The 17,976-nt window shown below is 45.9% G+C and overlaps 5 protein-coding genes across 5 annotated transcripts; 3 read left to right on the top strand and 2 right to left on the bottom strand.

Moving 5' to 3' along the window:
- Positions 1–456: 456 nt before the first annotated feature.
- On the top strand, positions 457–2,203 carry LOC133918104 (uncharacterized). The gene is made up of 2 exons (XM_062361853.1): positions 457–1,092; positions 1,165–2,203. Exons 1-2 carry the CDS (start codon positions 830–832, stop codon positions 2,201–2,203), a joined length of 1,302 nt encoding a protein of 433 aa, XP_062217837.1. The 5' UTR covers positions 457–829.
- Positions 2,204–3,026: 823 nt separating this feature from the next.
- LOC133918103 (glutathione S-transferase T3-like) lies at positions 3,027–6,101 on the bottom strand. The gene is made up of 3 exons (XM_062361852.1): positions 5,842–6,101; positions 3,636–4,071; positions 3,027–3,551 (listed from the first exon to the last, which is right to left on the bottom strand). The coding sequence occupies exons 1-3, from the start codon at positions 6,099–6,101 to the stop codon at positions 3,027–3,029; spliced, it is 1,221 nt and encodes a 406-aa protein (XP_062217836.1).
- Positions 6,102–6,409: 308 nt separating this feature from the next.
- Positions 6,410–9,753, top strand: LOC133919852 (universal stress protein PHOS34-like). Its single transcript, XM_062364393.1, has 4 exons — positions 6,410–6,779; positions 7,894–7,997; positions 8,075–8,193; positions 9,449–9,753. Exons 1-4 carry the CDS (start codon positions 6,590–6,592, stop codon positions 9,522–9,524), a joined length of 489 nt encoding a protein of 162 aa, XP_062220377.1. The 5' UTR covers positions 6,410–6,589; the 3' UTR covers positions 9,525–9,753.
- Positions 9,754–9,956: 203 nt separating this feature from the next.
- On the bottom strand, positions 9,957–11,476 carry LOC133919851 (uncharacterized). The gene has a single exon (XM_062364392.1). The coding sequence runs from the start codon at positions 11,009–11,011 to the stop codon at positions 10,307–10,309; it is 705 nt and encodes a 234-aa protein (XP_062220376.1). The 5' UTR covers positions 11,012–11,476; the 3' UTR covers positions 9,957–10,306.
- Positions 11,477–12,901: 1,425 nt separating this feature from the next.
- On the top strand, positions 12,902–15,391 carry LOC133919850 (peptidyl-prolyl cis-trans isomerase FKBP12-like). Its single transcript, XM_062364391.1, has 5 exons — positions 12,902–13,127; positions 13,698–13,731; positions 14,211–14,272; positions 14,786–14,838; positions 15,116–15,391. The coding sequence occupies exons 1-5, from the start codon at positions 13,040–13,042 to the stop codon at positions 15,215–15,217; spliced, it is 339 nt and encodes a 112-aa protein (XP_062220375.1). The 5' UTR covers positions 12,902–13,039; the 3' UTR covers positions 15,218–15,391.
- The last annotated feature ends 2,585 nt before the right edge of the window (positions 15,392–17,976 follow it).

The following is a 17,976-nucleotide window of genomic DNA, read 5'->3' as shown; positions in this document are numbered from 1 at the left end:
ATCCGTTTTGCAATGCTATTTCTTAAGGTTTCTACAACTTCGCCAATAGTTTTCAGAAGAAGAAAGTTAATGCTATATTTCAGACGTTTTTTTTCTTTTTTTAGACTACAACTATGGACTATTTGATGACGTCTTTAACCTCCAGACGCCCACATCTCTGTCTCTATCTCTCTCCGCAATAGCATCTTGCGCTTCCTCGCTCCTGCACTATCTGTCTCTCATGTTACCAGATCTGCGCCCACCGACCACCATCGCATTAACTGTTTAGTTTTCATCGCTCCTGCCGCTAACCCTATCCACCACTCACCTACCGTTCACGGTGCCACTATTGTCGCCTTCGTCGCACCGTCACTGGTTCGGTCGCCACTCAAAACCTGAAATCCTAAGGCCAACTCCAGTAGGTACTCTAAATTTTCATCCTCAAAAATACTATTACAGCATCCACTATCACTATTACAGCCTCCCCCATTCCATTCATCTCCAGCAGAACCCTTATATCTGGATCTCTATTTTCTCTTTCATGTTTTTTAATGTTTTGTTGGTAACCGCCATAACCGCCGGTGCAGGATTCTTTTTTTTAATTTTCGGGGTCATGTTACGCAAATGAATGGTACGTCGAAAATTTGTGCAGACATTCATTAGGTTTTATAATTCGTGAAATTAGGTATGATATTTTGACGGGCTTGTTGCGGAAGACAACGTGGCTTGCAGGGGAAGGTTTTGGAGTAGTGGCTTCTCGTGGAAGGGAGGGTGCTTGCTTCCCCTAGAAGATTGTTCGAGGCACTATAAGAAGGAGGCAGGAGGATGGTTGCAAATGCAAGGTAGCTAAATGGATCCTCGGCAAGCTTGGAAGGAATACTTGAGGGAGTTGTGTTTCCCGTCCAACGACTCGTCTGATGAAGAAGATGATTTGTTCATGGAGGGTATGAGAGCTTGGCAAGCCGACCTGGAGGAATCAGAGAGGCGACCATGGGGGGGCTCAGTCCCAGGTCGAAAGCGTATCAACCGCTATCGGCACGAGGGCCATATGAGGTTGTTCAACGACTACTTTGCCGATCCTCCCGTGTACCCCGACTACATATTCCGACGCAGGTATTGTTACATTCTCAACTGTTAAAGTGTTTAAAAAGGGTGTGTTGTTCATAAACATGTGCGTTGTTGCAGGTTCCGGATGAAACACGACCTGTTTATGAAGATAGTTGCAGCTGTTGAAGAGAAGGACTCCTGGTTCGTGCAGCGGAGAAACGCAGCTGGAGAGCTCGGGCTGTCAGCATTGCAAAAAGTGACTGCGGCATTTCGTATGCTAGCATACGATGCGCCGGCTGATTCTCTCGATGAGTGCCTTCGTCTTGGTGAGAGCACCATCATTGAGAGTATGCGATGTTTCGTCAATGCTGTTGTGCAGGCATTCGACGATGAGTACCTTCGTTCTCCTAATGAGGAGGACACTGCGAGGTTGCTCGCCATCAACTCGCGCAGAGGCTTCCCCGGTATGTTAGGAAGCGTTGATTGTATGCATTGGAGGTGGAAGAACTGCCCAACGGTGTGGGCGGGGTCTTACACGGGGCATGTTAACGCTCCAACTATCATTCTTGAGGCGGTCGCGTCGCAGGACCTGTGGATCTGGCATGCATTTTTCGGCATGCCTGGTTCGCTAAACGACATCAATGTCCTCCACCGATCACATCTCCTCGACGACTTAGCCGCCGGACAGGCACCGAAGGTTAATTACACAATCAATGGTCAGGACTACACAATGGGTTACTACCTTGCTGACGGAATTTACCCGGAATGGGCCACGTTTGTGAAGCCCATTCCGGCTCCTGTCGACCGCAAGCGGCAACACTTTGTCGTGCAACAAGCGGCGGCCCGCAAGGATGTGGAGCGCGCCTTTGGAGTACTCCAGTCGCGGTTTCCTATTGTTCGCGGGGCAACACGATTGTGGGACGAGGAAACCTTGTCCGCCATCATGACCGCATGCATAATCATGCACAACATGATTATTGAAGACGAGCGCGAAGACGACGATGTGGACTACGTGTACGAGGGAGCAGGTGAAGACGTGCAGGCTTCTCACGACGTGACGCCACCATTGATGATCTTGAGCCAACGGTACAATGCAATTCGATGCAAGCAGGCACATGTTAATCTCCGGGAAGACCTTGTCGAACACCTTTGGCAGTTACACGGAGGCGACGTGTAGCGGCATGGTACTAATTGGACCAAACTATGTTTCTGCATTCGCTGCCTTGTGCAATCGATATGGAGCTGCACGGTTAGTGCATTGTACTGTGCTTCATACTGATAGTGTGTCGAACTATCTTTGTTGTAATGTGGTAGTTCCTGATTGTCAATGAACTATGTTTCGTATGGTACTCATCCTGCAAATTCTGAATTCGAAAAACAACCTGAAATTTGGAGGTCACAATCTGAAAATTGACACCAGAACCTAAAATTTTATAACACCAAGTCGCTGACCACTTGAGACCACTTTCTGAAATTTCAGGCACCAAGCTGCAATTGCAGAACTCAACATCAGCCTTGAGAACAGAAGGCAAAAAAATTCAGCACATCCTCAAAATTTCAGACTACACCAAGACCATGTAGCTTCAAAAATTCAGCTGACATACAGGTGGACAACCGATTATCAATTTTGAATCTGAAATATCAGCACACGCGCTGCCATTGCAAAACTCATCTTCATAATTCATCAATTTCAGATCAGAAACTGACATACAGGTGCCTGCAAAGTTTGGAACCTCAAATTACAGAACACAAATGTACATACACCTGCAATTTTAGTTTGCAACCTCAAAGTTCAGAACACAAACTGACATACAGCTGCAATTTTAGTTTGGAACCTCAAATTTCAGAACACAAACTGACATCCAAGTTCAGAACACATGATTACATAACAAACTGCATACAAACTGGAAATTAGTCCGAACCAAAAAACATTCTTTAAATCAGAACTTCAAATTTCAAAAAGTAGAACCCGATGAGGCGCGCCTAGCAGCAATGATACTCTAACGAAGACTTTTGTAATACTCTTTTTGGTCATCGTCCATTTGCGATAAATCCATGTTCATTATCCTCATTTCCTCCTTTACCTTCTCTAGTTGCATTCGCTCCTCCTCGAGGCGAAGGCGCTGCCGCTCTACATACATCATCTCCGCGAACCTCTCGGCCCTTTCCTTCTCGAACTTTTCCTTCATACTAAATTGCCTGTCGAATACTTCCTTCATTGGTGCCGACGCCGAGTTGGAAGCCGTCGAACCACGCCCTATTTCCTTCGACCGGCTCCGGCCAACAGGCCTCTTAGCTCGGACCGTGCCTTCGCTACCTGTTTCTTGTGCAATTCCCGCAGGCTGTGATGGTGGCATGTTCTGAGTCAATGAAGGGCTGCCATCTCCTGCTGCGCTGGAAGTCTTTTGCTTCTTCCTGTAAGCCTCTGACTGCCACTTCGGATGGTGCCGCAATTCACGCCAACAAGGAAGCAACGTGAACTCTTTATGTTCAACTGCCTGGAACATTTTGCAAGCCTCAACAACCTGCACAACAAGGCAGCATTATAGTACAGGACGAGTGCAACATCATTTACAAGAGAAATGTGACGGTGGCATACAACATCGTACCGTCTCCCCCTCCGTGGTACCGCTGCATCTACTATGCATTGCACGCGCGTAGTGGCCGCAAAACTTTTGTACCATCCCATTAATGAATGCCCACCTCCCTTGCAACGACTTCTTGTTGCGCATGGACGGGAAGTCTTTGTGCTCGTGGAAGTAAGTCTCGATCCGCTGCCAAAACGCGTCCAAACTTTGGTTCGAACCCACCACCGGATCCATGCTAACGTTGAGCCAGGCAGAAACAAGTAGGAGGTCTTCCTTCATCGTGTAGCTCTGCCCACGGCCTCCACCAGCAGGTATATCTGTTTGTGCATCGTCATTCTGCACCACGGGCTCTGGGGCCTGTGAGCCACTCAATCCTTCTTGGGTCAGTGGTACTACATCATCCCATGGAATAGCATCGTCGTCCCCTCTCAGAAAATCTGCGTACTCCATAGAATCCCTGCAGACTTTGGTATAAGCGCATGCACCATACATGTATAGAACAATAGCAGCATGTAGCATTCCATATTAGAGAGGGTACATAACATGTTTGAAACAAGATTCAAATAAGTTTACAGCACACAGTTCTACGTTAATCGGCCTATAGTAGCCTCTAGGCAGCATAGCATCCTATAGCCTCCATGATCGGTCTGACTCAATGGAGTACTCTTCGACGGACTCAGCACATAACACGGTCTCCGAGCTCCACTCGTCGGACAGTACATCGTCTTCTGCACTACCCGGTCCAACCGATGCTTCATCAAAGCCGGGTACGCTAATGTTGTCTTCGGGGCCTGAGTGGTCGCCTTCTCTAGCTCTGATCAAAGCATCTTCGACCTAAAACACAAGTTGTTCCAAGTCCTGAGCTATGCTCTCTACCTCAAGTAGGGCCCGATTCATATCCATGGCCGCAGGGCAGCTGTCGGTTGTCAAATTGTTGACGGCAACCTTCTTCAACGCTTGTGCAGCCTCCTGGACATTGTCCTGGAGCGTTGACAGAAGGGCCGACAGCTCTGGAGCGTCCATCTATAATGAGGCCAATCATCAACACGCATACTATCCAATATTCCAAAAGACATTCCACCCAAACCCATACTATGGAACCATCTCACCTAACCACAGGATTAACCTAACAGGGCCTACCTCAATGCCTACCAATGTATGTACTTCATGTGTTGGCAACTACCACTTGTTTTGGTTCCTAATTGTGGTTCATCATTCCATTCCTACTGCAATGAAATGACAGGGTATCTAAAGAGTGCCCAAAGTTCTATACAGTTCAACACTTCCTAATTCTAGTTCAGTTCCATTACAATTCATTCCTACCAATTTATAAAGTTTCATCTACTCCATTAAGGATTGCAGTACCACACCCTATTTCGGTTCATCAGTTACCTACACCAAGTCCAGCGCTGAAACTAACATTGCCCTAACTACACAAGTGAACATTGCCCTAACCTCCTAAAACAGGTGCAGGACAAATGACCATATCCCATTGCAGAGCCATGATCAGTAGGACATAGCACAAAGGGTTAACCTGAATTGAGTTCATGTATTACAAAGCAGTACCACTACACCTTCACCCTAAACATTGAGTATGAAAATTCACCTCCTAAAACAGATGAAGCACAAACAAACATATCCCATGGAAGTGCCATGGTCAGTCGAAATTACAACTACACCTTCACCCTAATTGTGTTCATCTTTTCCATTCATCAATGCATGTACAGGAAGCTCACAACCATGGCAATGAACATACAAAATCGGTATGGATTGCACACAATTCGTTCAACATACTAGCTTACTGTCTCCTTCATCTCAAAATCATCCCACTGCCTTCTCCCGTGCATCTATGCACGAGCAGCAGCCCTTCGCCCCACCGTCCCCTACGCTGCAGCAATTACATCCCCCTGCACGATCTTCACAACAAGGCCCTACGACCTCACGCCGGCGACGACCACCGTCGCCTTCATCCGACTCAAAAGGCATGACCACAGATGCAATTGTACACCCACTCCAATGTACCATAGGAGCAAATTCTCCGAACAACCCCCATCAATCGGACTCCCCGCCGTGGTCGGATGCGACGTACTTCGACCTCCCCACACCCCACCCTCTCCACCCCTTCCGCCCACCGCCTCCGAACTCCTGCCCACCGCCTATGCACCTCTACCGCAACCGACACCCTCCCCACCCCGCCTTCCGGCAACAAGTAGCGACGAGGACGTACCAGGGACCAACTGCGACCATCGCGGAGCACACCGAAGGGGGAGATCCAGGGATCTGGCTCGCCAGATCCGCCGCCGCCCAGTCTTCCGGACCCGGGGACGCGTCCTCTTCGCCCGCGCCGCCTGCTTCTTCTCGCCTGCGTCGCCCGCCGACGCCGTCCGCCTCCCCTCTGCGCTCCCCCTCCAGCTCCGCTTCCTTCCCACCGCGGGAGTGCCGCGCGCCGCACAACTGCCCTCGCCCACAGTGATGCAGCCGCCGCATTCGTCCGCAGTTTTGCCGACGCTTTGCTTCTCCCCGCATCGCTGTTCAACCCGAAAAGGGCTCTGCTGGAGACGGTAGCCGCACGCCAAACGGCCCGTATCCGACGTGGATTCCGCTCCCGGCCCGGATACGGGGTTCGCTGGAGTCGGCCTAACACCATCCCTAACTCACCGGCACGTTCACACTGTCAGGCGACTGAACTCTAGAAAACGTGAAAAAAAAAAAGCAGTCACAGGGTGCGCGCCACTTGGATCATTGCCCAACTTGAACAATTATTAGCCGAGAGTTCAGTCAATTGGACAGCTAAGCGACCAAGCAGGGAAGTGAAGGAAGGAGGCAGCACACGTCTCTTCGGAGACATCCGATAAAAAAAATATATGAAGGAGACGGTTGTGATCCAAGCCATCGCGTTTCGTGACCCCTCATCGAGCGAGGAGGCGGCGAGGTTGGGAAGCGAGCGAGCGAGCCCGAGAAAATAAGAATTCCTCATGGCGACCGGCAACCTGGCAAGCGTGGTGGTGGCGGTGGACGGCAGCGAGGAGAGCATGAACGCGCTGCGCTGGGCGCTCGACAACCTCCGCCTCCGCCCCGACGGCGCCCTCGTCGTGCTCCACGTCCAGCCGCCGCCCGGCATCGCCGCCGGCCTCAACCCGGCACCCATCCCCTTCGGCGGCCCCAGTAAGCAAATCAATCCCCTCTCGCGGAACATACTCGTGCGTTGTTGTAGCTCTTGTCCATCTCGTCCTGCAGCTGGGCTTGACAGGTTCTTGGGTGGGTGGATCGTGAAACCAGAAAATGAGAGAGAGGATTTATATATATATATATATGATATACCACATAAATAAATTAGATATACTCATTTATCATTATGAGTATACTTATATACTCATTTTAAGATATTCCAATGTGAACTATATGAAAAAATTGAAAAAAAATCCATCAATTTTAATAGATTTTGATAATACCTTTATATTTGTATATAAAATGTAATATATAAAAAAATATGTGCAAATCACTTAAAAAAGTATACATACTACTTGGATAATCTTATATACTCACATATTTCATATACATATCATTTATCACATGAGATACTTACTATGTTATGAGATATGTATATGAGATTATATACTCCGGGAATACTGTCTACACATTCGTTCTGGCGGGGCCTTTGGACGGTGGTGGAGCGGTGACAGGGCGCTCTAGCGGCAGGGGGGCAGCAGCGGGCAGAATCGATTATTCCCATACATGAAACGGAGAATATAGAACTGACTTGCTTAGCTGTCAATTGCTCAATGAAGTCATGTAAGATAGTGTATGCAACTGAACTGAATAGGAACAGAAGAATAACGGGGAGAAGTACCGAAAAGCAACTGAACTGAAGAAGAACCTAGCTAAAAAGGATGTAGCTTTTGATGCAGAATGCCCATGGTATATGCAAGTGTTCTGTCGTGCTCCTGTACTTTGATTAGATATGTTTGTATCATCTATCCATGTTAATCAATGGAAATTCGTGCTGTTTTTTACTGCATTTTCTGCTAAACAAAAGTAGCAATTTATGCTGCAGGACACTAGCTATTTCTGCTGAAAAACAACAGTTTTTGCTGCTGAAAAACAATGAGTATATCCAATCATTTATGTGTATATAACCATTTACAGAGGGATCAATCCCTGATTACAAGGGAGTAAATATCGCTAAGAATAGCAACAAGAAATAGCAAAATATATCCTTCCAAATAATACAAATATATCGCCTAAGTATGTACGTTAACAGATCGCGTTGATTGATCAGGCGAGGTGGAGGTGCCGGCGTTCACGCAGGCCATCGAGGCGCATCAGCGGCGGATCACGCAGGCGATCCTGGAGCACGCGCTCAAGATTTGCTCCGATAAGAATGTAAGAGGAAGGCAGTAACACATTTCTGCTAGTGATTCCGAGTGTTCCTGTTCTGTGATCGGGTTGGTTTCTTGAAGGTGGAGGTGAAGACGGAGGTGGTGGTGGGGGACCCCAAGGAGAAGATCTGCGAGGTGACGGCCAACCGCAAGGCCGATCTGCTCGTCATGGGGTGCCGTGCAATTGGGCCGCTCAAGAGGTAGGAACAGAGATCCTGTCTCGTGCTTTGCTTAGCTAAAATTGCTACTGATTTCGATTGTGTGCTGCCTAACTGGGAACAGGATGTGTGCTACATATATATCAGAACCTGTGTCTTTTGCTGGGATGTGGAACTACTATTTTAATCCATTAGGGATCTTAACACATATTGGTACCTCAGAAACCAAACATTAACTTGGGTAAATAGATGATATCTCTCACCTTTAAGCAACAATATTAAATAGTAAATAATAGACGACGAGATGATCTGCTGACGAAAATGTATGTGGGCATCTAAATACTTGTGATATATAGACAGAACAGAGCTAAAATCCAAACGTAAATTCCATTGCAACGCAAAATGGTGATTTGCATGAATTTGCTGCTTGCAGACAATTCACTGGTAAGTTTTGGGGAGCCAAGTTACCGGCAATGTTTTAAATTTGGTACTGTTTTTTCCCAGTTAGTTTGATCAAGCATCCTGTACAAGAGCTCTTGCTAATGACACAAGTCTTAAATGCGCAAAATGTGAACTGCAAGGAACTTGGTTTTTGAAACTGTTTTTCTCATCAGTGGATGGCAATTGCAACTGTTTTTCCAAGTTCAGTTGCAGACATGTTTCGGTATGTTTATCAAGTCATCATCACTAGTTTGACGTTAAAACATAAGACTTAGGTAAATTATTTGAAGATCTGTTTCTCATGATCAACGAGGCAACAATTGTGCTTAGCATCCTTCTGTGTATCAATCTCAGGCTTGAAACTGGAAAGAAAAAAAAAACAATTTCTGGTGGTTACCTATGCTATCTGTCATTCTAACATGAGAGTATCCATAATCTATTCTAGTTTTCAGAGGTTCGCACATCTGAAATCGTCACAACTTTTTCATGGAAATAAAAACTTCAAAGAAAGCAAAACAGTTGCATAACTATATACTAGGATGCCAGTATGAATACCGATCAGATTCACCGTGTTGCAGTTAGCACTGTTAGTGCAACCATTGAGCTGCATTGCGTTATTTAAATATTGATTCAAGTTTGACAGACAGTTGTGTGTAAAAACTTTATGACACCTCTTTACATTTTTGTGGAGTGCAATCATGCCGTAGTAGCTCAGTTACTCTAGTGTTAATTTTATCTAGGTCATGGAGCCTTTAGAACTTCTTGCTTGCTTGTTTGATTGACACTGTTTTTTTTGTCCTTCCCCGATTTCTCTATATCAAAACAAAGCCGCACTCTGAGTTGATTCCTTATACAGGGTGTTCTTGGGAAGTGCGAGCAACTACTGCATCAACCATGTGGGCTGCCCTGTTGTCGTAACCAAGGGAACTTGAGCTACCCTCTATCAACATTCTTCAGTTCAAATTTTTTGAGATTGCTATTGTGCTACTTGTGATTTGTACCATATCACTGCACATTTTGCATTTGAAGACCATGCATCGTTTTGTCAGTTGGCACTGCTGAGCGATGAGGGTTCATACATGGTCTGTAGATTGTAAGGAAGTAAGCGTATTGGTTGTGGAATTGTGGAAATAAATCTGCCATGTAGCACATTGTTCTGTACATTCATGTATTTGTCGGAGACATGGTGATGTATGAACATCACAAAACTTCACAGGATCCTGCCTTCTTTGTCTGATGGCCTGTCAGATTTTATATGTTCTGAATTCTAAGCAAACAATTTTCATTTTTATTCAACATCGGAGAAATGAGAACACCGAAGGCAATTGCGCGTTCCAATTCCTACTACAATTTGGGGGTCAGCATTTAGCACAAATGAACCCTGAGCAATTTATTATCAAGTGCACGCAAGCAAGTAAAGCTAACTGGTAGCACGCGATCAAGCCATTTACACGACTGACAAAGTGACAACTTGACGAGAGCGCTAAGAAACAAGAAACCAGATACTAGCAAGCACAAATCATCTCCTGACTTGCTATCGACAAGAATGCTCATGCCATGAGCCTTCCCAGTTCCAAGGCAGGATTCGTTTCAATGCTCCGCAGGCAACTCTGCTGCTGCTGCTCCTACCCTCCTGGAGCAGCTTATCTAGCAGGCTGCGGCTTCTTCGCATTCCATAAAAGCTGCAGAATCCACTCTGATCCTGATGGATCATCTATTCAGTGATGTCAGACAGTAAGAGCTTCCTCCCAATGTTCTTGAATTCACCGTTGGCAGACTCAGCTAGCTGACCGGAAAGCAGTCCTGGATTCTGCAACTCCATTCCGGTGGTACCTGGTGATGGCAACTCCATTCCGGTGCTAGCATTGCCGTTGTCGCCGGCATGGGCAATCTTCTTGATCCCAACAACAGTCTCAGCAAACGTACTGATGTAGATGATGCGGTAGTTCTGTGGCAAGCTGAACACGCTCAATGAGCCAATTGGTGCTGCGATGATGCCGCCATACTTGAGCACCCGATCGGCGAAGGCGAACCTATCGCCCTCCTCGTCGAAGAACCCGAAATCCAGCAAGAAGTCCAGTGACGAGTCCCCTATCATCAGCATCCGCCGCAGCGAGACGGGTCGCATGGTATTGACCTCGTCCTCCTTCGGGGCAGGAGCACCGCAGTCGCCATCGGCGCCGAGGACAACGGCGCGCGCGCCGGGGGCTAGTAGGCCTTCGCGCCGCATGTCGCGGACCAGGAGCTCCGCCTGGGCCGCCGCGGTGCCGCACGCGTCCCTGGCGCGGCGGCGGGCGGGCGCCTCGGCGGCGCGGAGCCAGGGCAGGGAGAGCAACGCGACGGCGAGGAGCACGGATCGCGCGACCACGCGGAGGGCGCGCGGGTCGGGGAGCCGGATCACGACGCTGTCGCCTGGCATCGTTTGCGTGGGTTGAGCAAGAGCGTTTAGTTTTACCCTTTGGAACGGCGGGGAAGAGGAGGCCGGCGCGGAGGGGGAGGGAGGAGGCGAACTTAGCGGGTGCAGAAGCGGGCGGCGGTGTGGTTGCCACCCACGAGGGCAAGGCGGGAGCGCGGCGCGCGGAGCGTGAGGAGGAGGAGCTCCCGGGTCCGCTCGGTCTCCATGGAGGTGGATCTGCTGGGCTGGGGTGGGGGTGGTCTCTGGTGTTAGGATTCCATCGGCGGCGGCCGCCGGTGGGAGGTTGGCTGCGGAATTGGGAGATCCGCGTGGGGATCAGGGACGGAGGACGGTGTTTATGGGCTGGATTCGATGGTTTTGGACGGTTTCGTGGGGACGGACGGTGGTGGCGGATGCTGTGGATTCTGGTACGTGGCGTGGCACAATAATTCTGGTCGGTTTGTCCGTCGTCTTCTCTCTCTTGGGTGGTTTGTGCCCAAACTGCATATTGGAGATGATTCAGTATATAAGAATAACGAAAAATTTAGGTTACACCGCTAGTTCAATTGCCGTTTTGATTTTTGCTATTGCTTCTTGAATTATTAGGTTTATACCATTGGTTCGTAAAAATTCTTCGGTTCATGTTACTAGTTGGCGCTATTGGACTGGGAAACTTGTTCGTTTGTCACTGTTTTGATCCAACTAGTGATATGAGGTTAAGAGTTTTAAAACTAATGGTATGAACCGAATAATTATAAAAGTGATGATAAAATTTAAAACTGTAACTGACATGGTAGTATAAACCTAAATTTCTCGACAACAATAGATAGTTGTTTGAAGCAGACCAACTGCAATGTCTTATAAAATCAAATAGTTGCACGATTTAATGATATTTTTATTCCTCCTATATTTGTCCGGTATTACTAAACTACCAATAATTCGTCACTAATAGCACTTACTTCAGTCATAAATACATATCGTTTTAAATAAGATGTGATCTTCAATTTATAGCTTTGACCACTATTTTTATTATAATATATTTATAAAATTTATTGAATTTGTGATATTTTGATAGTATTTTTTAAGACAAACCTAAGCATATAATTTCACGGTTTTTAAACTAAATATTTTGAAAACTATTGTTAGCAAAGTTTTAAATGTTTGACAGAACTTTTTCCAAAACGACGTATATTAATAACTTGAGGAAGTAATTAACTTCACTAAAATCTTCTAATTATGACATGTTTTATTATATGAGCTACGTCTTTGAGAACTAAGTTCCGCAAGCCCTTGATTTCGTATACAAAGTGGAACACAGGTTAAACTAATTATTAAGTCGCACAAAACTAGAATATGTGTCAGTGTATGCTGATTTTCTAGCATCTCCTCTTAAATTTTTTGTGAATTTCAAGTAAAAGTTCTTTGTGACGTCAAAATATGACTATAATAACCAGCTACACCTTTTTAAAGGAAAATACTCGATAAGTTATTTACAATATATTCATTAAAATCATTTTATCAGAAAAACGATGCTCCTCAAATGTCATTTTTTATTAAAATAATCACTTGTTCCGATCAGCGGTTTCCTTGACAATTTATCTATCGGGCGGCAGGGGAAATGATGAGTCGCCAGGGATAAAGAGCATCTCCAGAACCTGGTATGACTAGATATTTATATATCTAAATGATGAGTCGCCAGGGATAAAGAGCATCTCCAGAACCTGGATAATCAAATTTAGATATTTAAAAGAAAAAACTATGTCCAACGTATCTAGTTCAGGGATAAGGAGAAGATTCAGAGAAAAAAATATTATTGAGAATGCTTCATATATATAAAGATATAAGAGTAATTTTAGAAAGTCTATACTCGATCGTGTGCACCTTGCATCCCGAGGTGATAAAACAATCCCTCGCAAAAAAAAGAGGTGATAAAAAAATCCCGGAATAAATATCGCACCACCATCTCCGGTCACAATTCACAGCACAAAACGCCGCCGCCCAAAGAAAGCCGTCGAGTTGAGGAGAAAGGAGAGACGGTCGGAGAAGAGACAGATGGGATTCGAGAAGCAGATTCTGAGAGCCGGCACCGGCCCCAAGCCCGTCAAGGCCCAGAAGGTCACCGTCCACTGCACCGGCTACGGTTCGCCCCTTCCCTTCATCATCCCATAAACCTCCTCTTTAGACCATCTCCAACAGCTACCTTAAATTTTCATTCTCAAAATACTATTACAGCATCCCTTATCACTATTACAGCTTCCCCTATCCCTAACAATATAGCAGTACTGTATAACTGGATACAGACTCTGGCGGAGACAAATTTCCAGTGCTACAGTACACCGCAAAGTACTGTAGCATTGGAATCCTCAAATTTGGAGACTCCGTTGGAGATGGCCTTATACTTCGTTGTTCTTGGATCCGTGCGTCACTTTAGGGGTTAGCGTTAGATGCTTCCAGATCCATCTCATGCTGGATAAAAGAGGAACCTTGTTGAATAGGCGGCAGTGAATTTTTTTGCTCTGCGTAGATGTTTAGGATGCGAAGTCAGCTATCTGCGCGTTTGTCTTAGCATCGAGATTGATTTGATTCTGAGTTGTAAGCGAACCTTATTCCCTGTTACAGTTCGTTTTTCTTTCTTTTTGTTACGGCTAGTACACTATCTGCTCTGCGGTAGTTGTTTGCTAACTTGTTGATTGCTGTTTTGTTTTTGCAGGGAAGGATCGTGATTTATCCAAGAAGTTTTGGAGGTAAAAAATTGAATCTCTTTTCTTGTTTTACGTGGCTCGAAGTGTAGCTTCAATGCAGTAAACATGTGTATATTTTCTTTTCTTGACAAACATTGACTATAATTTGTTTGTTGGAGGAAATTGCTGCTTCTAAGTCAAATCTGGGGGATGCAACTTTTTCCCACAAATATTTGTATATACTATTCCCTCCGTTCAAAAATACTTGATGTTTTGTTCATCTCACGTTCTTTGATACATAACTTGGACCACTATTTTTTACTAGAATATATTTATAAATCCAACAAGTTTGTGATATTATGAAAGTATTTTTCAAGACAAATCCACACATAAATTTTCCATGTTATGAACCTAAATATTTCAAAAGTTATTGATAGTCAAAGTTTAAAAAGTTTAATCAGATATTATTCAAAACGTCATGTATTTATAACCGGAGAGAGTAGTAATTTAATCTATTGATATTCTGTTGTTATTTCTCTCAGCACTAAGGACCCTGGGCAGCAACCATTCAGTTTCAACATTGGTCTGGGTTCAGTGATCAAAGGTAATCATGCCAAAGAGCTAGTATTCAATTCAAATAGAAAACATAACCGTTTCACCTGTTTGTTATCGTTTCATGCCTTCCTAAGTTGCCATAGTTTAGTATTGTTGTCATCACCCCTAGAGGTCCATTATTTACATGGGTCAAACTAGTACTTTCAAACTAGTACTTTCGATCTTTACTGATAAATTGGAGCATGAGCTTACTTCTCCTGACATGATGTTATATTTTCAATAAAGCTCCAAATTCACATTATTTGCCCATGGTTGTAACTTGTCAATCATGTTTTCTTGGATGAAGCAACTATTGTAAAGCCTTGGTTTATGTTGGTAATGACCTGTACCACCAAGGCATATTTGAATCATTACAATGTTTTTCAAAAGTGAACTACTGAACTCTCATTTTTTATGGCCAGTCCAGTTTCATCGCATGATAAAACATCACAGCAAAGCCACGATCCATTAGCCAAGCAAACCATTCCAACTAATGTAATGCTAACTATTCTGTTCTTTGTAGGATGGGATGAGGGAGTTATGACCATGCAAGTGGGTGAAGTTGCTCGTATCCAGGTATGCTCTTCAAATATGTTAAATTTGTCTGAATGTGTTTGTTTAACTGATCCATCTGGCATTTTGGTACTATTGCAACTTTGGAGTGCTGATACATGTTGGCACTTCTGTCTCTCGATGGAAGTAATGTGTCTAAAACAGCTTACTCAGATCACAGGTTTTTGGCCTTTTGCAATGCATTTCCCTTGCCTGATGAGCTGTCCGCATTTGAAACTCTTTAGTTTAACATTATTTATCGTAGTTGTTGCGACCTGATATTTGAGTGTTCTTGCTCCAGTGCACCCCGGATTATGCTTATGGAGCCGGCGGGTTTCCAGCCTGGGGAATCCAACCAAACTCAGTGCTGGTGTTCGAGATTGAAGTCCTCAGTGCCCAGTAATTCGCTGTGTGATTCTGGATGGAGCTACGGAGCATTTGCTATGCGTATTTAAGTCCTGAAACAATCGCATTGTCACTTCATGCTACATACAGTATAATGGTGTTTTAAGTGGATCCTGTGAAACTTTGATACACTGTGATCGTGATATCGAATTTTTGGACTTCCTTGTGGCACGACTCCCAGTCAAGTTCTCATCGGATTATAAAGCGATGGCGTGCAAAGTTTCCCTGGAAGAGCATCCTGTTAATTATGTGATGCAATCTTGCAGTCGTATGCGTTAGCCATGCACAGTAGGCGAGCATCCAGGCGACCATCGCAGATTTGGCCAGAGGATCACGTCACGGCAGTTGGGCCAAGAAATCAGCAAGCTATCAATCAGAAGATTGTTTCCCTGTTTAGGTAGTTTTTTTTTTTGCATGTATCCCAACCAATCCGATTGGCCCCTGTACCATATAAACCCATGCCAATCTTTGCCTTCATGGTATCATATTCGCTTCGTTCCTGAGCCTGTCTCTCCACTTCCTACTTCCTCTGGCGCCCATGGCACTCACTGAAACTGAGCTTGCCGCCAAGGCGGCCCTTTCAGCTCACCGTCCTGAGCATCAAGGTGGTTGTTCCCCTCCCCTCACCCTCTATCTTTGAGCTGGTAACTATTCGCAATGGCGCAGCTTGTTCGAGGTAGTCCTATGCAAATATGCCCTCGAGGACCACGTCACCGAAGCTCCACCTGAGGCACTGATCACCCAATGGATGCGCCTCGACGCCCTTGCATGCCAATGGTTGTACGGTGCCATACTGCCATTTTCCCCAGGCTATTGGCAATGGTGATGGGCAGCTCCTCCACTCGTGCCTACACCGTCTAGAACGCCCTCGCGGATGTCTACTACGACAACACCGACACCCATGCCATCTACCTCGAGCAGCAGTTCTACGGTATTCAACAAGGTGGCATGTCGATTGGTGATTAATGCCACCGACAAAAAGCCCTACTTATCGCGGTCGGCACCCCCATCGTCGACAAGAACCTCATCCACACCACCCTTGGTGGACTCTGGCATCACTATGTCCACATGCGCACACTCCTCTCCATGCAACATCTGCTCCCATGTTCACCAAGGTATGCTCTGCCCTCCTCGAGGAGCTCACGTCGTTGTCCTCCGACAACACGCAACGCTCCATCCTATATTCCAGTACCGACGACAAGGGCAATTTCGGCAGTAGCTCCTCGGGTGGCTTGTCCAATGCCACCACTAGTGGTTTCTCGTGCACCAAGGCTACGGCCCTAATAACGGTGACTTCAGTGGATAGCAGGGCGGTGGCAACAACCGCATCAGCTCCAGCGGTGTCCAAAGTGTTCCATCTACATATGGTCGCCGAACAAGGCCTCCCTGGGCTGGCTCCGCCTAGCGCGTTCACCATCACCCTTCCTCTGCCTGCTCCCGCATCATGGCAAGGCGTGCCATGGCAAGGCATGCCTTAGTCCACGCCCTCCTCTACCGGCACCTCCTCAATCCTGAGATAAACAACAATTGATGCACGCCTTCAACGCCATGTCGCTCACACCACTATCTCTCACGAAGTGGTACATGGACTCCGGTCCATCTATGCACATGACCTCGGAGCATGGTAACTTGACCTCCCTCATCTCCATATCTTTCGTTCCTCCTCCTTATGTCATTGTTAATAATGGGTATCATCTTCCTATCACCCACAACCGGTGCCACACACCTCAAAACACCAAACTCTTCTTTTAATCTCAATAATGTTTTGTCACCCCAACCTTCTCAAGAATCTTATTTTTGTATGAAAATTCACTATCAAGTATCGACAATCATTGCTCTATTGAGTTTGACCCTTTTAGCTTTTCTGTGAAGGACCTTTGAACCTGGAACATAATCGTCAGGTGCAATAGTCATGGAGACCTCTACCCCTTTTGGTGGCCGCCCATGCCCATAGCGCCCTCTCCATCACCACATAGTCTGCTACCTTGTGGCATCGTCGCCTTGGGCATCTCGATAACCAAGCCTTATCACATCTTAGTAGTCGTTCCTATATTTCATGTAATAAACCTTGGGCAAACACATTATGCCATTCGTGCCAATTTGTCACATTCCATTAAGCCGACACATCCATCTCCCATTTTATCCTTCCTTCACTCGCACTCATAAAGCTTTCGAGTTAATAAATTGTGATCTCAGAATCTCGCTAATATCTAGTGTTTTCGGTTACAAGTATTACCTTGTTCTTGACTATTTTACTCACTACCTATGGATGTTTCCCTTTCGTCTAAAATCTGAGGTATTTGACACTCTTCATAATTTCTTTGTGTACATTCACACTCAGTTCTCTTCACTCATTTGTGGCTTTCAGTGTGACAATGGCAGCAAATTTGACAATCATGCCATGCATCTCCACCTCCTTTCTCGTGGTGTTTCACTCCGCATGATATGCACACATACTTCCCAACAAAATAGTAAAGCAGAACACATCATTCGCTCTAGCATTCCACCCACGTACTAGGTTGAAGCTCTCAGCACTACCACCTTCTAACCCTCCACCCTACCAAAGCTCTCCAGTTTGGTATTCCCTACCAAGCTCTCTTCATATCACCTCCCAACTTCTCTACTCTTCGTGTTTTCAGTTGTAGGTGCTATCCCAATCTCTCCGCCACAACTGCGCACAAGGTTGCCCCCTGCTCCAAGCCTTGTGTCTTCCTCGAGTATCCTGCCAACCATCAAGGATACCGTTGTCTCAACCTC

Source organism: Phragmites australis, chromosome 5, assembly GCF_958298935.1.
Source record: "Phragmites australis chromosome 5, lpPhrAust1.1, whole genome shotgun sequence".
Taxonomy (NCBI): Eukaryota; Viridiplantae; Streptophyta; class Magnoliopsida; order Poales; family Poaceae; genus Phragmites; species Phragmites australis.
Note: the sequence above shows the minus strand (reverse complement) of the source record. Positions and strands in the feature narration are given on the sequence as shown.